The sequence below is a fragment of the Lacerta agilis genome, chromosome 6 (assembly GCF_009819535.1).
Source record: "Lacerta agilis isolate rLacAgi1 chromosome 6, rLacAgi1.pri, whole genome shotgun sequence".
Taxonomy (NCBI): domain Eukaryota; kingdom Metazoa; phylum Chordata; class Lepidosauria; order Squamata; family Lacertidae; genus Lacerta; species Lacerta agilis.
Genome location: NC_046317.1, coordinates 38,368,392 through 38,384,446, shown reverse-complemented (window position 1 = coordinate 38,384,446; position 16,055 = coordinate 38,368,392). Strand labels below are relative to the sequence as shown.

Below are 16,055 nucleotides of genomic sequence, written 5' to 3'. Positions count from 1 at the left end.
TCTCACAGCTTACTGAATGCATGAATGGGAATTAAGGTCATCTATAGAAAACAACCACTATTTCATTATAAAACAGGTGAGCTTCTGGGGTGGTATTCAAGGTGGTAGGAGCCCTCGAAAGTTTTAAGCATCAGGTTATGCAAAGCAAGAACGGTGAACGGAAATCAAACCTTTTCCTAAGTATTAGTCAGCTTTGAAGAGGCAATGCCAACAAGGAAGCCAACAGCAGCAAGCATGCAGGTAACAGATTCACCTGTCCTTTACCTGTGGTAGATGTCTGCCACCATTCTCATTTGCTGGGCTGCTCTCGGATCCGTTACTGCTTCCTGATTGATCCTTCTCATTCAGCAAGGCTGTGGCATATGCCAGCGTGTCCTAAAGGAAAACCACAGGACTTAAGAGCCAAGTAAATACTTTTTACACAATGTTGCTGCTCACCAGGAAAAAGAAATGCAATACCTGCAAACAAGCATAAATTGGCACTGGTTCAAATATGGCAAACTTTTTTTTTTTTTTTTTAAAGCACATGGTAGCGATCTCATATAGGAGACTTTACAAAAATCCCTTGCTATGCTGCATGGAAGGGGCTCCTTTTTCTTAGCCTGTGGGCCATATTCCCTTCTGTGCAACCTTGGAGGACCACATGGCAGTGGAGGGCGGAGCCAGAAGCAAAAGGGGGAGGAGCAACAAATACAGCTTTCACCTTTGCACAGTAGGCTAGTTCACACACACTGCCGGGCCAAAGCACTCCAAATGCAAAAGCAGAACAAATGAGGAGTGTGGCCTGGGGAGAGCGCTGAGGGCGAGATGCGGAGAGGGCAGGAGAGTTGGATTCGGCTCCTGGGCCCCAAGGTCCCCCACCCCTGCCGTATGAGGTTTATTTTTTAAAAGAGCAAACGGGAAAGTTATGGCACTTCAGTCCTGTTTCAATGTTTAAAGCAATGGGCAACTTGAAATTATTTAAAAATCAGTCATGCTAATGAATTTCAAGCCTATGAAGGCTGGCAATGTATGCATACATGCATGTAGCTTGAGGCATTTGTGCACCAAGTTTGCTGTGCTTTTCATAAATAAAATTTGGCAATCATCGGCCAATATTACATAGTAATTAGACAGAGTTCTGCACATGAGAGCAAAAATGCTAGACAGCATTACCATTTTCATTATATTTGTATAAACACACACACACACACACACACACACACGGTAACTACAGCCCACAGAGATTCTGTGTAAAGAGTGTCAGATTTAGGCTGACCTGTGCAGAAATAGTGCGCTGAAAGGTTTTGGCGGTTGAGGTTTCATTGGATACATTACTCTGTGGAGCCCAGTAGTGTTCAGACATCTAGGGAAATATGAAAGCATCCATTAATGGAAACTGGGGAACAGTACTATAGTCACGTGAATAAACTTGTAACGAAAGGGTTTAAATTACCTTTATTTGAAGCCACTGTACAGCCCAACTCCAATGATGGGAATTCTCCTTGAAATAATCTTTAGCAGCAGAGCACCTTTGAAATCCAAAACAAATTATTAAAACTATTTATCTGAAGGTAATTTAGGATCACATTTCCTTTTCATACTTTATGAACTGTCTGGCTGTGCAATCAATTCACTGTCTTTGCTTGTGTGCTGCAATACAGAGCAGGATGGAGTCCCATGTTTCAGAATGTCTCCAAAGTACAAATTCTTCCAGTTTACAAAAGCTTTCCTTCCTTGTCACACAGGGGCAATTCTTTCTTGTCACAGTCAGTCAGCTGAGTGGCTATTTGCAAGCCTTTCCCCTATGATATGTTGCAGTGACAGGACGATTTTACAAATGACAGAACATCACTATTTTTCAAACAACACAGGCTTCATATTTGCTGTTGTGTACAGTGTTTTCTCTGAGCCTGCTACTATTACAATGCAACTGAATGCACAGCACTTAACGTTCTTTAGGTATCCATACAACTAGTCTTTCCTGGATCACAGGTTCACAAGAAGCAGACCCTTTATCTAGATTATAAATGGATCCTACACATTTTTATTTGGGCCTGAAAAAGGATAAAAGAGAACTGGCAAAGGCTTGCTGAAGACACAGCTGCTTCTTGTAAGCACGTGACTTAATAAGAACAGAACACACTGACTTCCACTTCACTGAGTGTTATACTTACTTCTGAGCAAGAGTGACCAAGAATTTGACACACTGATAACAGCGACTGCTGTCCACATGGTTATTACTGTGGTGCATCAGTGCTGTTGAAGGAAAAGAAAGGAGATTAATCAGTATTGAAGACTTCAGGAGATTTGATTCTACGTTCAAGTTTGGGCTTCATGTCAGACCACTAACCAAAGTGTAGAATCTAAACCATGGTTGTAATTTAAAAACGTTCCACAGACAAACCATCATTTCAGGCAGTTTTTCATAGATATTTCTCATTTTCATTGTGCAGCACCAGCTTTTGTAGACAATAGCTGTAACTACGGTTCAGTAACTTAGACAAAAGCATAGTTTGGTGCAACGTATGAATTTAGCCTATATTCATGTCTTACTTGACAACAACAAAATGTTAAGATCCCCTTTCTAGTTAAAACATACAATGAGCTGTGTGATTACAACCTAGGTTATAAAAGAGCAATTAAAGATGATGAAACCTGGTTACCAACATACCCCCCCCCCCCACTGTTACCTACAGGATTTCTGTTCTTTTGATGCCACCTGCTTCTGACGTAGTAGTCAAAATGATAAAAAGTGCTTCAGTTTCTATATGAATCAAGTCTTCACAATAAAAAATAGCTCCTTTTGAATTCACACATAATAAATTTGTTTCTAATTACAGTGGTGCCTCGCAAGACGAAATTAATTCATTCTGCGAGTCGTTTCGTATTGCGAAAAATTCGTCTTGCGAAGCACGACCATAGGAATGCATAGGAATTTAATTCCCATAGAAATGCATTGAAATTTTCGTCTTGCGAAGCACGGCCATAGAAAAATTCGTCTTGCGTGTCACCCTTTCGTTAGCGAATGCCTTTCGTCTAGCGAGTTTTTCGTTGTGCGAGGCATTCGTCTTGCGAGGTACCACTGTATTCACTTGAATATATTCAAGGACAGAGATTGTGAGCAGTATCCATTAGCTGTGGAAGTGTAAGGTTGCTTACGCAAATGATCTTCCTCCCCCCACAGTCTTCTGTACAAAATGAAAACCCTGCCCATAAGTTGTTGTTTTTTATGGTGCTGGTGAGGCTGAACCATTTTCAATGGAAGGGGGGAATTCTCTCCTGCATTGCTGCTCTGTATCACATGGCCCCATCACCCACCTTGAAAGTTTTCAAGGTGGAAAGAAGAGGAAGATTGGTTGTGCAACCTGCCTTTCACTTGTGTGACCACTGGATTTAAGCCACTGATTTTCTTCCTGCCAATTATGTGTTTTGGAAGTTTCCCACAATTTCAAAGTGATTTGCCAGGAAGCTGAGAAAAAAAACCAAATCCTCTTTGGATGCATGGAATTAGCTACAAGGTTCTTTGGATCCATTAACACCTCACAGCGGGTTTACTCACCCAGCAATCCATTTTCAGTCTCAAATGCAAACTTGACCCGCTCTATTTGCAAAGGATCTTCAATAATCTGTGAAAAGGAACAGAACAATTAGTTTATACAGACAATTGGAATCTATCGTATAGTTATACATTTCTTGGTTGTACCCAATGAAGTCTTTCCACTAGTACAAGGACTTCTGCTTGCACAATAGGGCTTTCTCTCAATTCTACCTTGGCTAGATTATATCCATTGTTATGTTATCAAGATAAATAATATTATGACACTGCAAAAACCAGATAAGGGAAAATCCGTATGGACATAAGACACATTGGTTGTATAAATTAGTTTCGTTTTTGGCATTTTCATCTGTACTCCAATGCATATCGACTGAGTGAACAGCATAACACAAACAAGCAAAAAAAAAAAAAACCTGTTTGGTATTAAGGTGTGTTAAGTTACCAATATCTCATGAAGAAGCTGGAAGATGTTCTTCAATTCATGGGGTGGAGCAGTCTCCAGCTGATTCTGTAAGTTAAAGACGCAGATTTAAGCAGGTGGAAGGGCACGTACATGAATATCAGATTTAGGATAATAATTCATATATGATTTTGCATTTTTTTAAAAAACCTAAATTATAACAAGGTGGGGGCTAGATATTTGCACTTTTATCAGAAGCCTGTGTCATCAGAGAAATACATTTAAATATATATATTTTTTCAATTTGTTCTGGGGAAGAATTTTTTATTTGTGATTTTTTTCCCTGAAGAGCATTGGTTCAAAGGATAGGGTGCTGGAGGACAGGCAGCAAGAACAAAACATATAAAATAGGAAAATTAGAGAAGTGAGAGGAGTACAAACTATGGGCTAAAACCATAAAGATCTGCTTCCTGAAAACTAAGCAATTTTTGTTTGTTTTGCCATTTCAAATATAAAAGTTGTGCTCTCGTAAAATCAAGTAAGTTACATTTATAAAAATGAAATATGTCGCACTAGGACCTAGGAGACCAGGGTTCAAATCCCCACTTGGCCATGAAGCTCACTGGGTAACCTTGGGCCAGTCGCAGTCTCTTAGCTGAACCTACCTCACAGGGTTGTTGGGATTGAGGAGAGGAAGAACCATGCATGCCACCTTCAGCTCCTTGGCAAAAAGGGGTGGGATACAAACGCAATTAATATGCATTCCTCTGTCTGAATGCATGGAGGAATACGCCAGAAGCTCTGGCTATTCATACTTTTTTGCAGAGCCTTTTCATGTGCTACAATAGCTAATGTGTACAGTGAAGTGCAAATAAGCTCTTTCTTTCTGAATAATTGACACCTGCCAATACGTAGATTATGCAACAGGCAATTTGATTCTGTACTGCAAAGAACTGCTACGGTCACAGACATGCGTGCACACACATGCCTCAGGCACCAACGTAGAACAGGCTGTGTTTTGAAAGTGTAGCCTGACTGGTTTCTTCTTACCTTGATGAAATGCAGCATGGTAAAGGAAAAGTGCTCGTTACAAAAGCAACAGTACACCACCATCTCAATGAGGACCAGCAACGATCCAGTTAGCTCCCTTAATGCATACATCACCTAATGAAGAAACACAAAGAGTCAGATTAGGCAGCCGTTCTTTCTTAAAAAAAATAAAAAAATAAAAAATCCAGCTTTGGGAAGCTTGTAGATTTATTTTTAAATGTTCTTTAAGACCCAACCCAACCTTTGTAATTTATAGGCCTAAAACAGTAGCTTACCTCCATTAAATAAGGCTTCCCCTCAGGCAGGAACAGTAAAGCTTCTACTTCTTCATGGAGGGCCAGGAGCGGCCCAGAGGTGGTAATGCTAAGGGGTGAATGCAGAACACACAGACCAGAAGCTGAAAAATAAACGAAAAGAAATGAAATATGGAGGCACGAAACATGCAGAGGGACGAGTGGCGGAGAGGATAGCAAAAATTTTGATCCACGTGATTTTCCGGCCTTCCTGAACAAATATGAGGAGACACCCCCACCTGCCTGTGTCCTGAGAAAATAGTTGAACCACTACTTCTATTGAGTAGCAACTTTATATGCAGAGAGTAAACAACAGGGGTGTGCACTGGTTCTGTATAATGCAAATTACAAGGTGAATCAGAGTGATTTGGGGAAGATTCCCACATCAGACTGTGCTGCTAGCATGGTGCCTCCAGACGGACTGGGGACTCCCTAAGCCTCCAGGTGGCTCTGTGGCCTTGATTCCCACCCCATGCCTCCCAGAAACTAAGTCAAGCTGACTGGGGGAAACTCCCAAAGCTCAGCAGGGTGGAGAGGTGGTAGAATCTGAGAAACAGGTCTAGCTTTGAAACACTGATTTCTTTTCCCAGAGCACTCCAATCAGATATTTAGAGGAGGGGTTGAAAGCTATTTCTTTACATGTTTTCCTCTATGCAAGTGAATGGAAGTATTTCCACTGGTGTCTCAAAGTAAGTGGGAAAGAGGCCGAAGATCAGCCCTTTGACCCTTATGGTAACAGGTCCTTGCTGGGAGAAATCCCCTTTTTCCTAGGGATTTGTGCTGTTTTGCAGAAACCCATTTCCATGCAAGTCTCCTTGGCAGAAGAGAATTTGCCTACAAATGTCTGTGCGAGGCAGAAGCTCAACCCCCTAATAACAATTTGGGCACTAGGGTCTTTGCTAGGGGCGACATTCCCCACACTCAATATTTCCTGAGAATCTAGCACTTTTTTTCTTCGCCCGCAATTACTAGTGTGCCCACCCTAAAATGGTCAAGTCTGTCCTTGTGGGAGAAGCACTGTTTTTAGATTCCCCATTATCATGAAGGGGTTGAGAAAACAGGGCTTAATTTTTAACAGATCTAATTTGGCTCTGCTCTGAATAACAATGGGTTGAATTGGAAAGACTCAGAGTGGCTCCAAACAGATCAGGCTGCTTCCCAAAGCTGCAGATAAAAAGTTTAATATTGCGGCTGGTGTACACTCCTTCCAAATAGTCACTGAAAACCAGGAATTGCTCTTGGTGGGTAAACTGAGGAAGTTTAATCTCTTTACTGAAGATCTGCCAAGCTGCATTATTATTAACAGCGGCCATTTAACTTTTTGAAATAAAATACTTACCCACATTCCTTTGTGATGAGACATCAGAGTGCAAAACAAGCAGTGCCACGGTGTTATGGAGGAACCCAAACTCTCGTGCTTGTGCTGAACTCCACCTGCGATTCTGTTTTTGTTAGACAATAATAAAAAACAGCAGAAGTTTATTTTGCAAGCCCTGTTTAAATATCATTGCCTGAACATACTTTTCAGTTTTGTGTCTTTTTTATTATTATTTTAAGGGACGAGCAATTCTAAAACCAATCACATGCTTGCTTTAAGTAAGCGGCAGCTGTGTTCATATACTAGTAGCAAAGTATAGGGTACTATATGGAAAACTCATTTTGAGTTTCCAAGGTAGACTCAATTTTATGGTACAGCAGAACATAGGCATATCACACCATGAATCAGGTCACGTTGCAAGCAGACACCCACTTCTGTTTGATTAATGCAAAAAGCCTTCTATCAGCAACTTGTCCCAATAATTGGCAAGGTGTTCCAAGAGGGAGAAGCAATGCATGCAGCAAGTTCAGAACAGGGCTGAGCTGTGCTGAGCCACCTACAGGCTTGAGGCAGTCAGTACCAGCAGCTGCCAAGGCAAGCCAGGCACATGGCTCTGCCTCCCTCCTGCCTCAAATGCTGCTGGCAGTGCAGAGCTGGGCCCAAGGGAAGCAGCTGCAGGGAGTAGATGAGCACACAGATTAAATTTCCTTGGCTGCTTCTCTTGGGCTCTCAGGTACAGGAGCAGTGGTGGTAATCGGAAGGCAACACAAATATGCTACCCAGACTACTGGATTATATTAAGCACCTCTCATTACCTGGTTATTCTGACGGCTAGGACCAAGGAGAAAGTTGATCATATGCCTCAAGGCAGAATGCCTGAGAAGGAGATCACAAGCTCTTATACCCTGCTGTGAAAGGACAAACAGAACATAGGGTCACATCTGTTTCCATATGCAGAGCATGCCTGCACATTTTAGATTATGGTTCCTTATTATGCCTCGTACGGTACTTTGCAAAAACACATATGATTAAATTAAATACTACTGACTGGCAGGGTTTGAATGGCTCCACAGCACCAGATTCCCTGTGATTTTCAGACATTTTTTCTTTCAGGCTTGCTTGCCTACCAGTGTTAACAATAGGATGCTCTGAACAGAAAGGAAGTCCTGACAGTTGGAAACACATGCCCTAAAGACTGCAACAGACCATTGGAAAGCACCTGGGGAAAGGCATGCTCTCCAGTCAATAGGGCTTGATTTGAGCACCTGTAACAGGTTTAAACTGTAAATGGCTATATAAAAAATCCAGAAAAATAATCTACCTTTATGTGATAATGGTAATGTTTACCCATAACATAAATTTGTTCTAGGACATAGGGCAAATAAAGAGAGAAGTGGAAGAGTGAGTATTTGGTTTACCTTTTGTACAAAATTGTTGAACAAGAAGAAGTACTGGGCACAGTTTTTGCAGTTCTCAGGGACGTCCTTGTCCAACAGGCCAAGCAGCACATCCACTAACTGATGCAGACTTTTCAACTGTTGAGAAGTAGAGATGGGGAGATCTTGTATTATCAGGAAGGGGGATTTAATCAAGGCACATTTAACAATAAGTACAAAAGGCGCCTAGTGCCTATGGATTTATTAGGCTTGCTTAAGACAAATGCCAGGCAGCTTGGTTCAGCTGGCCATTGTGCATTGCTTCCTTAACACCCCCCCCCCCCGAACAATTCTATTACATACATTTCAGGACTCACATATATCCTTAGAACAAAATAACTTTATTTAAGAAGGGTGTCAGCATATACACTCTTAGAATAGAAGGACTATAACACTTTCAAGTCTGACCACTGGCTCAGCAAATTTAAGTAAAAACACTCAAGCTTAAAAAGCTCGGTATTGAGCACAGTGACAACAACTTTGGTGCGTGTGTATGCAAGGACCTAGGCAGGACATTTAAGCCTCTTCCTCTGACCACCAACCACCTCCTGAGATTTTACCAAACGTCACCCATACATTCTCAAATGGATCTCTGCAGCCGTAAGAACAGAAACTTAATTTTTTTTAAGTAGGAGTTTCTCACAACACAATACCGCACAGAACCATAGGATTTGCAAAGGTCTGAAACTAGTCACAAGGTTCTGGTAGTGAACAGACTAAAGAAATAAGATAGAAGAGCAAGGGTGGCGGAGGGGTGGGGAAGAAGTAACATATACCATTAATGAAGCAGCAGCAGCATACAATTTTCTGAAGTGCAATGAAATGTTTCACACACCAGCAGTTACATATTACTGACCTTTTCCTGATAAAACAAGGCACTGTCTAAGGTTTTTTCAAGAATGGTGGCTACAGCAACTCGCACCTCTCTTACACTGCATTCCAGCAGAAAAGTCCTGAAAAATGCACACATGCAGTAAAAATGAAGATGCGCGATAGAATCCATCTCTCTCATGTGCTAGTAGAAATCTGCAATCCCTGCCTTTTACTTAAGTGTGAAATCCAATATTTACACTTCTTTGAGAGTAGAAAGACTGGATACGGTCACTTAATAGCCAAACTGAAGGTGCCTCATAGAATGTAAATGATATCTATGTGCGTCTGACAGGAATTCTTTAAATCAGCAGGATTTAATACCATAACAAAATAGACAGATTAAAAGGAAGCAGTAATTGACTGCCTAAAGCAATGTAGATAGGCTTTCCACTGAAAGTCATTCAGTGTGACAGAGCTTGTCGTTTGGAGCAGACACATGCTCCCCCCCCCCCTCTCTCTGACTCACTGTGCACTTAATGGATCAAGCAATTTTTATATTCATGTCATAAATTATATTTAAAACTCCTGCCAGAAAATATATCTAAAAGGCTATCTGCCTCTCCACAAGTAGATCATTCTCTCATATGGCTTATTCATCCAAGTATACAAATTTTTGGGTACATGCCTCTAGTGAGGATAAGCAAGTAGTACATAATAGTTAAGACTTGTGTACTTATTTTGATACTTACTTTATGAGCTCTCGCCCTTCTGCCTCAACTAAATATTCAACCAACCATTGACAAGCTTCATAACTTTTAGAAACCAAAGCATCAATGGTTGCAATCCATTCTTCTATGTCAACCCTTAAAAAAACACAAAAAACCAATCACAGCAAGGTCAGCAAGACTTCAATATGTGAAATATACGTTTTCTCTCTTTTAACAAGTTTTTAAAAGTGTTACCTGAGTTTTTTCTTGGTTCGCAGACACGTCTGGAAGAGGAACTGGACTGCTAGTTGTAAACTTACTCTTGCCATAGATGGGTAATGGGGGTGCTTTAACTTTGTCTAAGAAAAAGAAAGTGCATCACATAACACCACAAGTACTGGTCTTTCTGATAAGATTCTTAAACAGTTTTCAGACTGGAACTGAGATGGTGTCAAAATAGTTTTAGGATGGCACAAGAAGGTGAAGAGAATTATCCGAGGTTTCAGAAAAAGGCTTTGTCAAATGTCTGGTGACTTCCACTGTTCCGCTAAGCTCCTTGGTGTTTAAAGAAAGGGGGAGAACAGCTTCTGTCCTTTAGATTATGCTCTGGGAGCTGCGATCCAACACAAACTTTTTCTCATTTTTTGGACCTTCCTCTTTAGCTCAAACCAAACTATCAGTGTGTGCAGTGGCCTCAAGATTTGCCTTGTAACTGTATGTGTTTTAAAATTCTGATCCATTTTCAAATTGGTTCCTGCTATTTGATCTGTTTTTTGTTTTCTGTAAACAAAGTTCTGAGGTTCCCAGTCACTATGATGGAGAATCGAAAAATGGTATAACTCCCCCCCCCCTTGACCAAAGTGGATGAAATTTACAGGGGTGGGGAAAGCAGGTATTTGTCTCTTGCCTTTTCTCTTCATACAATAATTAAAGGACTGTGTATTAAAGGCTTCATACCAGCCTTTTTATTCCAGTGGTTGTGTCCTCTGATGGGTTTTACAGGCCTACGATAAGCCTTACGGTGTGTAAAATGTTGGCTGCAGAGTTTTGGTGTTTTACTTTTTTTTGTTAAAGCAGAACAACACAGAAGCTAACATATATTTGTGTGTGAATAGCTTCTAACTTCTTAAAATGTCCTACACTGCTGTGCTTTGACAAAAAAAAACACAATCTAGAGCCCTTCAACAACATTTTGGACAGCCTCACCTCTTGCAAAGAGATGTAGGAAAACACAGATATATGAGAAAAAAAAGTACAGAAACAATGTGACAGAACAACATAAAACTTTGTGGGATCCTTGATCCAACTTGGTGGAGGGCAGCCCCACAAATCACCCTGTAATTTGGCCCCCACACAGGAAATGAACGCCCCTAAAAGATATAATCACGGACTGAACATATGTTTAACTGCAGTTAAGTAATCAAAGATGCCATAGTATGCTATATCAACAATGCATTCATTTTTCAAAATGAAGTTTGCTGCTGGATAGTCTTAATTTCTCCCCCTCTTCCCAATAAGGACAGTTTATCTTGTTCTGGCTCCACTGAGCCTCAGCAATTCACTTCACTTAGTATCTGAAAGATAAAATTCACCACTCACAGCATTTAATGAAGCTAACGATAAAACAAAGCTAAAATAGTCACTGCTGTAGACATCTCTGTTCTTCATAAACTTCAGGTTTTCATCCCTCACCATCTGCAATGACAACACATGTCTGGTTTTAGAACTAAAAGTCAAGGATATGTTTAGAATTTCTAAAACTATCTTACAGAAAATATTACATTTTTTTAAACAAAAGCATCATTAAAAGCAGGATGTTAGAAGCAATGTATATCTCAAACTGTATGTTTGAAATGGCATGATTTGGGCTGAATTAGCTGTAATTATCACCAAGCTTATTATCACAGAGGATGAGATGGTTGGACAGTGTTCTCGAAGCGACTGGCACGAGTTTGGCCAAACTGCGGGAGGCAGTGGAGGATAGGGGTGCCTGGCGTGCTCTGGTCCATGGGGTCACGAAGAGTCGGACACGACTGAACTTGTGAATACCTGACATTTTCATAATGTTATCTAGCTGCCATTAACACTGTTTACCTGATATATCCGAACTGGCATTTTCTCTACAAATAAGCCTTTTTTCTCCCCTTTCTTGACCAGCTTTGTCAAGATGGACAAACGGTCACTACTGGGTCTATGGGGCCGTGGTGATGATTGTGGTGAAACATCTGGTGAAGATGGAGCAGACCTGGGAAATAAAACGCATGTGAGCTCAATGCTGAAAATATATTCTTCCATTTGCTTGACAAAGTGCAAAGCCAAAGTTCTCAAGTATGTTGTGCATCTAGCAATGCACAGTTGATCATAACTTTTACGTTCTGCGTATGGAAGGCCTGAACTCATTATATGGCTGGTTGTGGCTACAATTCTGCATCCTTTGCTAGGGCAGCAGGCTGTGGAGCAGTGTTTTGTAATAAGCCAGTGTAGCTTCTCCTTCATTAGGTCTCCAGGGCTGTTTACTGTTGTGGTGCTGAGTACACTGCTCTAAACAGATGCTCCTATGCATTCAACAACCTGCTAAGCCCTCTCTCACAGCTCTGCTTCTGCTACTACTAATACACTGTATCTGTAATACCCAATGATGTTCATAACTGAACCATTTCCTTTTCATAGTGAAAATAGGCTTCATAAGAGTCAGCTGGCCATCCCCCTGCTAAGGGGAAAAAATGAAACAAGGTAAAGAGAAAACCAAAGGTTTCTCTGACTAAGTGTTTTTTTTGGCCGTTTTAGCAGGATTTGAGTTTCATGGTGCAAGTATTTGCCTCCAAATGGTTATGTTCTAATTTTTCAAGGTTATACCTTTAAAAAGTTTCAATACTGTAGCTTGTACAGTCCTATTCCTTCATATAGTACCCACCTCCTAAATGTCATGGATGCCCCTAGTCATAAACATACTCACAGAAGCTGTCCAGAGCTTATGTGTAACCAAATTATAGCCTCAAGAGTACTCCTCTGAACAGAAGATTATAAATTCTGCAGAGGTCCCCCATGGAAGGAATAAGCTTCTGGTTAAGTAGCTTAAAAACACACACACATAAAAAGAAATTGGAGGGGAAGCAAGATGTTCTGCTTGTGCAGGGATCAAATAACCGGGGTTAGAGGCAGGTAAACTTACAAAGACAGGTCCTCAGCTTCCTGACGCACGACGCTAACTCTGCTTTTCTTTGGCAAAACTGGCGAGTTCTGGTCAGAGACTCTCTGGTAGAAGAGCATGTAGGCATTCCAGTAGCGGCGGCGAACATCAGGATATGGATTTGCTGTGAAGAAGAGATAGCCTTATAGTTAACTGACCAGATTCTTGCAGCAGGAACACTGGCCTAACTACAACTTTCAGGCGGTTGTTAATGGAAATCCACGCATTCCAACAGGGAAAGGATAAACTGCCGATTAAGGGGGTCAACAAGCAATTGGGGGGGGGGGAGTAACCATAGTCATTAGCCACAGCGGCTGAGAAAACGGTAACATTTTCCATGGCATTTTGTTTTCCAAAGGCAGGTGGCTCACTTCCGTTTCACATCAAACATTCTGCTCACTCCCCCTTGGCCAAGAAAGGAGGTCTGTGCAGGAAACAGCACAGCACTGATATACATGTATCTCTCTCTCTTTCTCTGTGTGTGTGTGTGTGTGTGTGTGTGTGTGTGTGTGAACGTGCTGCCAAGAAGCAATACACTACACATCACACACATGTTTCACTTTGCTTCCTACATGGAAATGCCTTCTGTGTAGAAAAAGCATGTGTTTGTGTAGCAACTCTGATCACACCAGTTACACTCTTCAGTTCCTAATTTGTTAGGGAGCCATATGAAAAGAATAAAAAACAATAGGACAGCAGCCATACTGTATGTCAGTAATATGATTAACTTTTTCTGAAGACAGATGCCAAACTTTCACATACGTTTGTGCAACTTTTAAGCAAAAGCTTGAGAATTATGAACCTGCCTTCAATAAACCTTGCTATAGGAACTCAGGTTATCATAAGAGAGTTGGAACAGATAATGTAAGCTTCTTTTTTGGTTTGCTTTTTATTTTCACCACATTTTTTTAAAAAATTCTTTGGAACAGTATGGGTTGGATGGATCTTCTAGGACAGTGTTTTTCAACCACTGTTCCGCGGCACACTAGTGTGCCGCAAGATGTTGCCTGGTGTGCCGTGGGAAAAATGGAAAAATTACTTTATATATAGTCAATATAGGCACAAAGTTAATTTTTTAAACATTTTCTAATGGTGGTGTGCCTCGTGATTTTTTTCATGAAACAAGTGTGCCTTTGCCCAAAAAAGGTTGAAAAACACTGCTCTAGGACATATTTTAGGGGGGCTGCAAGGGGAGGAGAAGAAAGGGCAACCTGATTGTGCAAGTTTGGATGGCACCCTTGATATTTTTCCAGCATAACATAAAATGAATTCATAAACCAAGTGCAAGCTGCAAATTAAAAAAAGAGAGTGTGCATAATCCAAATGTGCACTGATCCCTCATCAATTTAGGGGCACTAGAAAATAAATCAATCCACATTTTCTAGAAAATCCACACCAGCAACTGTGATCCTGTAACTCAGCCCTGAAGTAAGATTCAAATGCAGGGGAAAGTGATAATGGAACACAAAATTTATACTTACACTGGTCATAAACTTTGGGTCTATACTCTCCGCCAAAGCATTCATACTCCAAAGTTTCATCATTCAACTCAAATTCTTCAACAACTGTGTCATTGAATTTGAACCATTTTCCTTTTCCACATCCCCTGTTGGTAACACACAGAAACACAAGCCATGTTCACTGTCAAAGATGATAGCTTAAAAACCTCAAAAAAGTTTCCTAATAGCTTTCCAATTCTCATGGCTACCAAAGAGATAATCTGCATTGAGAATGATTTCATGTTAAAATCAAATATGGAACAAAACAGATCTGAATGTAAAGGGATCAGAAATAACAGCAAAATGGCAGACACATTCACCACCAGTCCGTTTCATACAATGATTCAAAGCTTTATAAAGATTATTCCTCCTGTCACTTACATCATTTGAAAGGAAGATTCTGGTTTTGTTTTAAGCCAGAGCTACCCCATTACATTTGCAAAAACTTTCAAGCATACTGGTATACTTTCATACAGAGCTTTAAAACGTGCTATACAAAAATGATGTATTTGCTAAGAGGAGTTTGCAAGTTTAACACTGCATGGTCTTAGCTGCTTTAAAGTACTCAAAGAACTAGTAGAGCCTGTCCAGAGCAGACTTTCTCCTTACCTTCTATCTTTGATAAAGGAATAGTAGTGCCCTGCATGAGCCTGACCGCTGTGCACTATCACCCCAACCAGCTCATAGTTTTCTGTAGGGGCTACTTTCTTCCGTGGGGATCCTGCACCTCCCTGATCGACGTGTCGCCCATTGTCGCCAACTTCTGAGGAAGAATCTTGCCGGGCCATTCCTGAAACTGTATAGGGTTCCATGTTCAGCATCCAGGGGAACTGTTTGAAAGGAAACACTTCAGATTAAATTTAAACCTGAGCCCTATTACTTGTTTCTAAACCTTTAATTACCTAAAACACAGGGCGCGTAATCTTTAAAGGTTGAACACAGGAAATAGTTTATGGGATGCAGAGAGTCACAGAGCAAACCAGAAGGTCTGTCTGTTTTTCCAGGATTCTGCATGGAACTTCCGATTTTTTCCAGTGAGGAAGATTATGGACTTCAGCTCAGAAAGCAAGTCACAATCACTTCTTTTGAAACTCTGCAAGCACCATTAGTAGTTAGGGCAGGTAACGTTAAAGGCCTATCAGAGGGACAGAGATACACCGTGGGCAACATGCATACTTGGAACAGAATAAATAATGGTGAGAAGTAAAGATTCTGTTCCAGAAAATGCCTTTAGAGAAATAAAAAGCAGCTGTGCTTACCTTTATCTGTTCATCGTACTTAATGGAACGTCCACTTTCCCAGTCAAATCCAAATCTCATGAGGTGGATCACCAACAAGCTAGGCAGAGCTTTAATGCATGTCCGCTTTACTGTAGTTCTCTTAAAAATAGAAGAGAGTCACCTCCAGCTACTCATTTTAGCATCAGGGAATGCATACTTCCTGCTCACTGTAGAGAAGTGACCTTACAATTATGGATTTAGGTTGATAGAATCAAAGAGCAGGAAAACTATTCTCTAAAGACTAACTACTAATTCCTTATCAAATCATTTACTACACACCTTTTGTCAAAGGCAAAAACTTTCAAACATACAAATATTTTGTCTCTGCTTTGCCCAGAACACCAATATTCTGAAGTGACACCCCCCCATATATATATATACTACCCCAGTACTCATCAAAGGAAGCGCAGAATATCGATGTGATAAAAACAAGCACACATTAAACTTGAGGGCTTGGACTAGACGCATTCTACAGATCTCTAAGTGTATTAACACACCCTGGGTTGTCTCTCTCTTGGAATATCACAGGTA

General features: G+C 40.8%; 1 protein-coding gene across 1 annotated transcript in view; it reads right to left on the bottom strand.

Moving 5' to 3' along the window:
* The window catches only part of USP24 (ubiquitin specific peptidase 24), a 73,613-nt gene that overhangs the window by 2,158 nt on the left and 55,400 nt on the right, over positions 1-16,055 (bottom strand). The window contains exons 47-66 of the mRNA XM_033152025.1: positions 15,504-15,623; positions 14,854-15,074; positions 14,227-14,351; positions 12,728-12,869; positions 11,650-11,800; positions 11,155-11,250; positions 9,811-9,914; positions 9,598-9,711; positions 8,892-8,988; positions 8,018-8,134; positions 7,415-7,507; positions 6,621-6,723; positions 5,264-5,385; positions 4,989-5,102; positions 3,981-4,046; positions 3,542-3,608; positions 2,157-2,238; positions 1,436-1,511; positions 1,259-1,345; positions 265-375 (exon numbers count right to left, since the gene is read on the bottom strand). Of these exons, the coding sequence (XP_033007916.1) occupies positions 265-375; positions 1,259-1,345; positions 1,436-1,511; positions 2,157-2,238; positions 3,542-3,608; positions 3,981-4,046; positions 4,989-5,102; positions 5,264-5,385; positions 6,621-6,723; positions 7,415-7,507; positions 8,018-8,134; positions 8,892-8,988; positions 9,598-9,711; positions 9,811-9,914; positions 11,155-11,250; positions 11,650-11,800; positions 12,728-12,869; positions 14,227-14,351; positions 14,854-15,074; positions 15,504-15,623 (2,208 nt within the window). The remainder of the gene's footprint in view (positions 1-264; positions 376-1,258; positions 1,346-1,435; positions 1,512-2,156; positions 2,239-3,541; positions 3,609-3,980; positions 4,047-4,988; positions 5,103-5,263; positions 5,386-6,620; positions 6,724-7,414; positions 7,508-8,017; positions 8,135-8,891; positions 8,989-9,597; positions 9,712-9,810; positions 9,915-11,154; positions 11,251-11,649; positions 11,801-12,727; positions 12,870-14,226; positions 14,352-14,853; positions 15,075-15,503; positions 15,624-16,055) is intronic.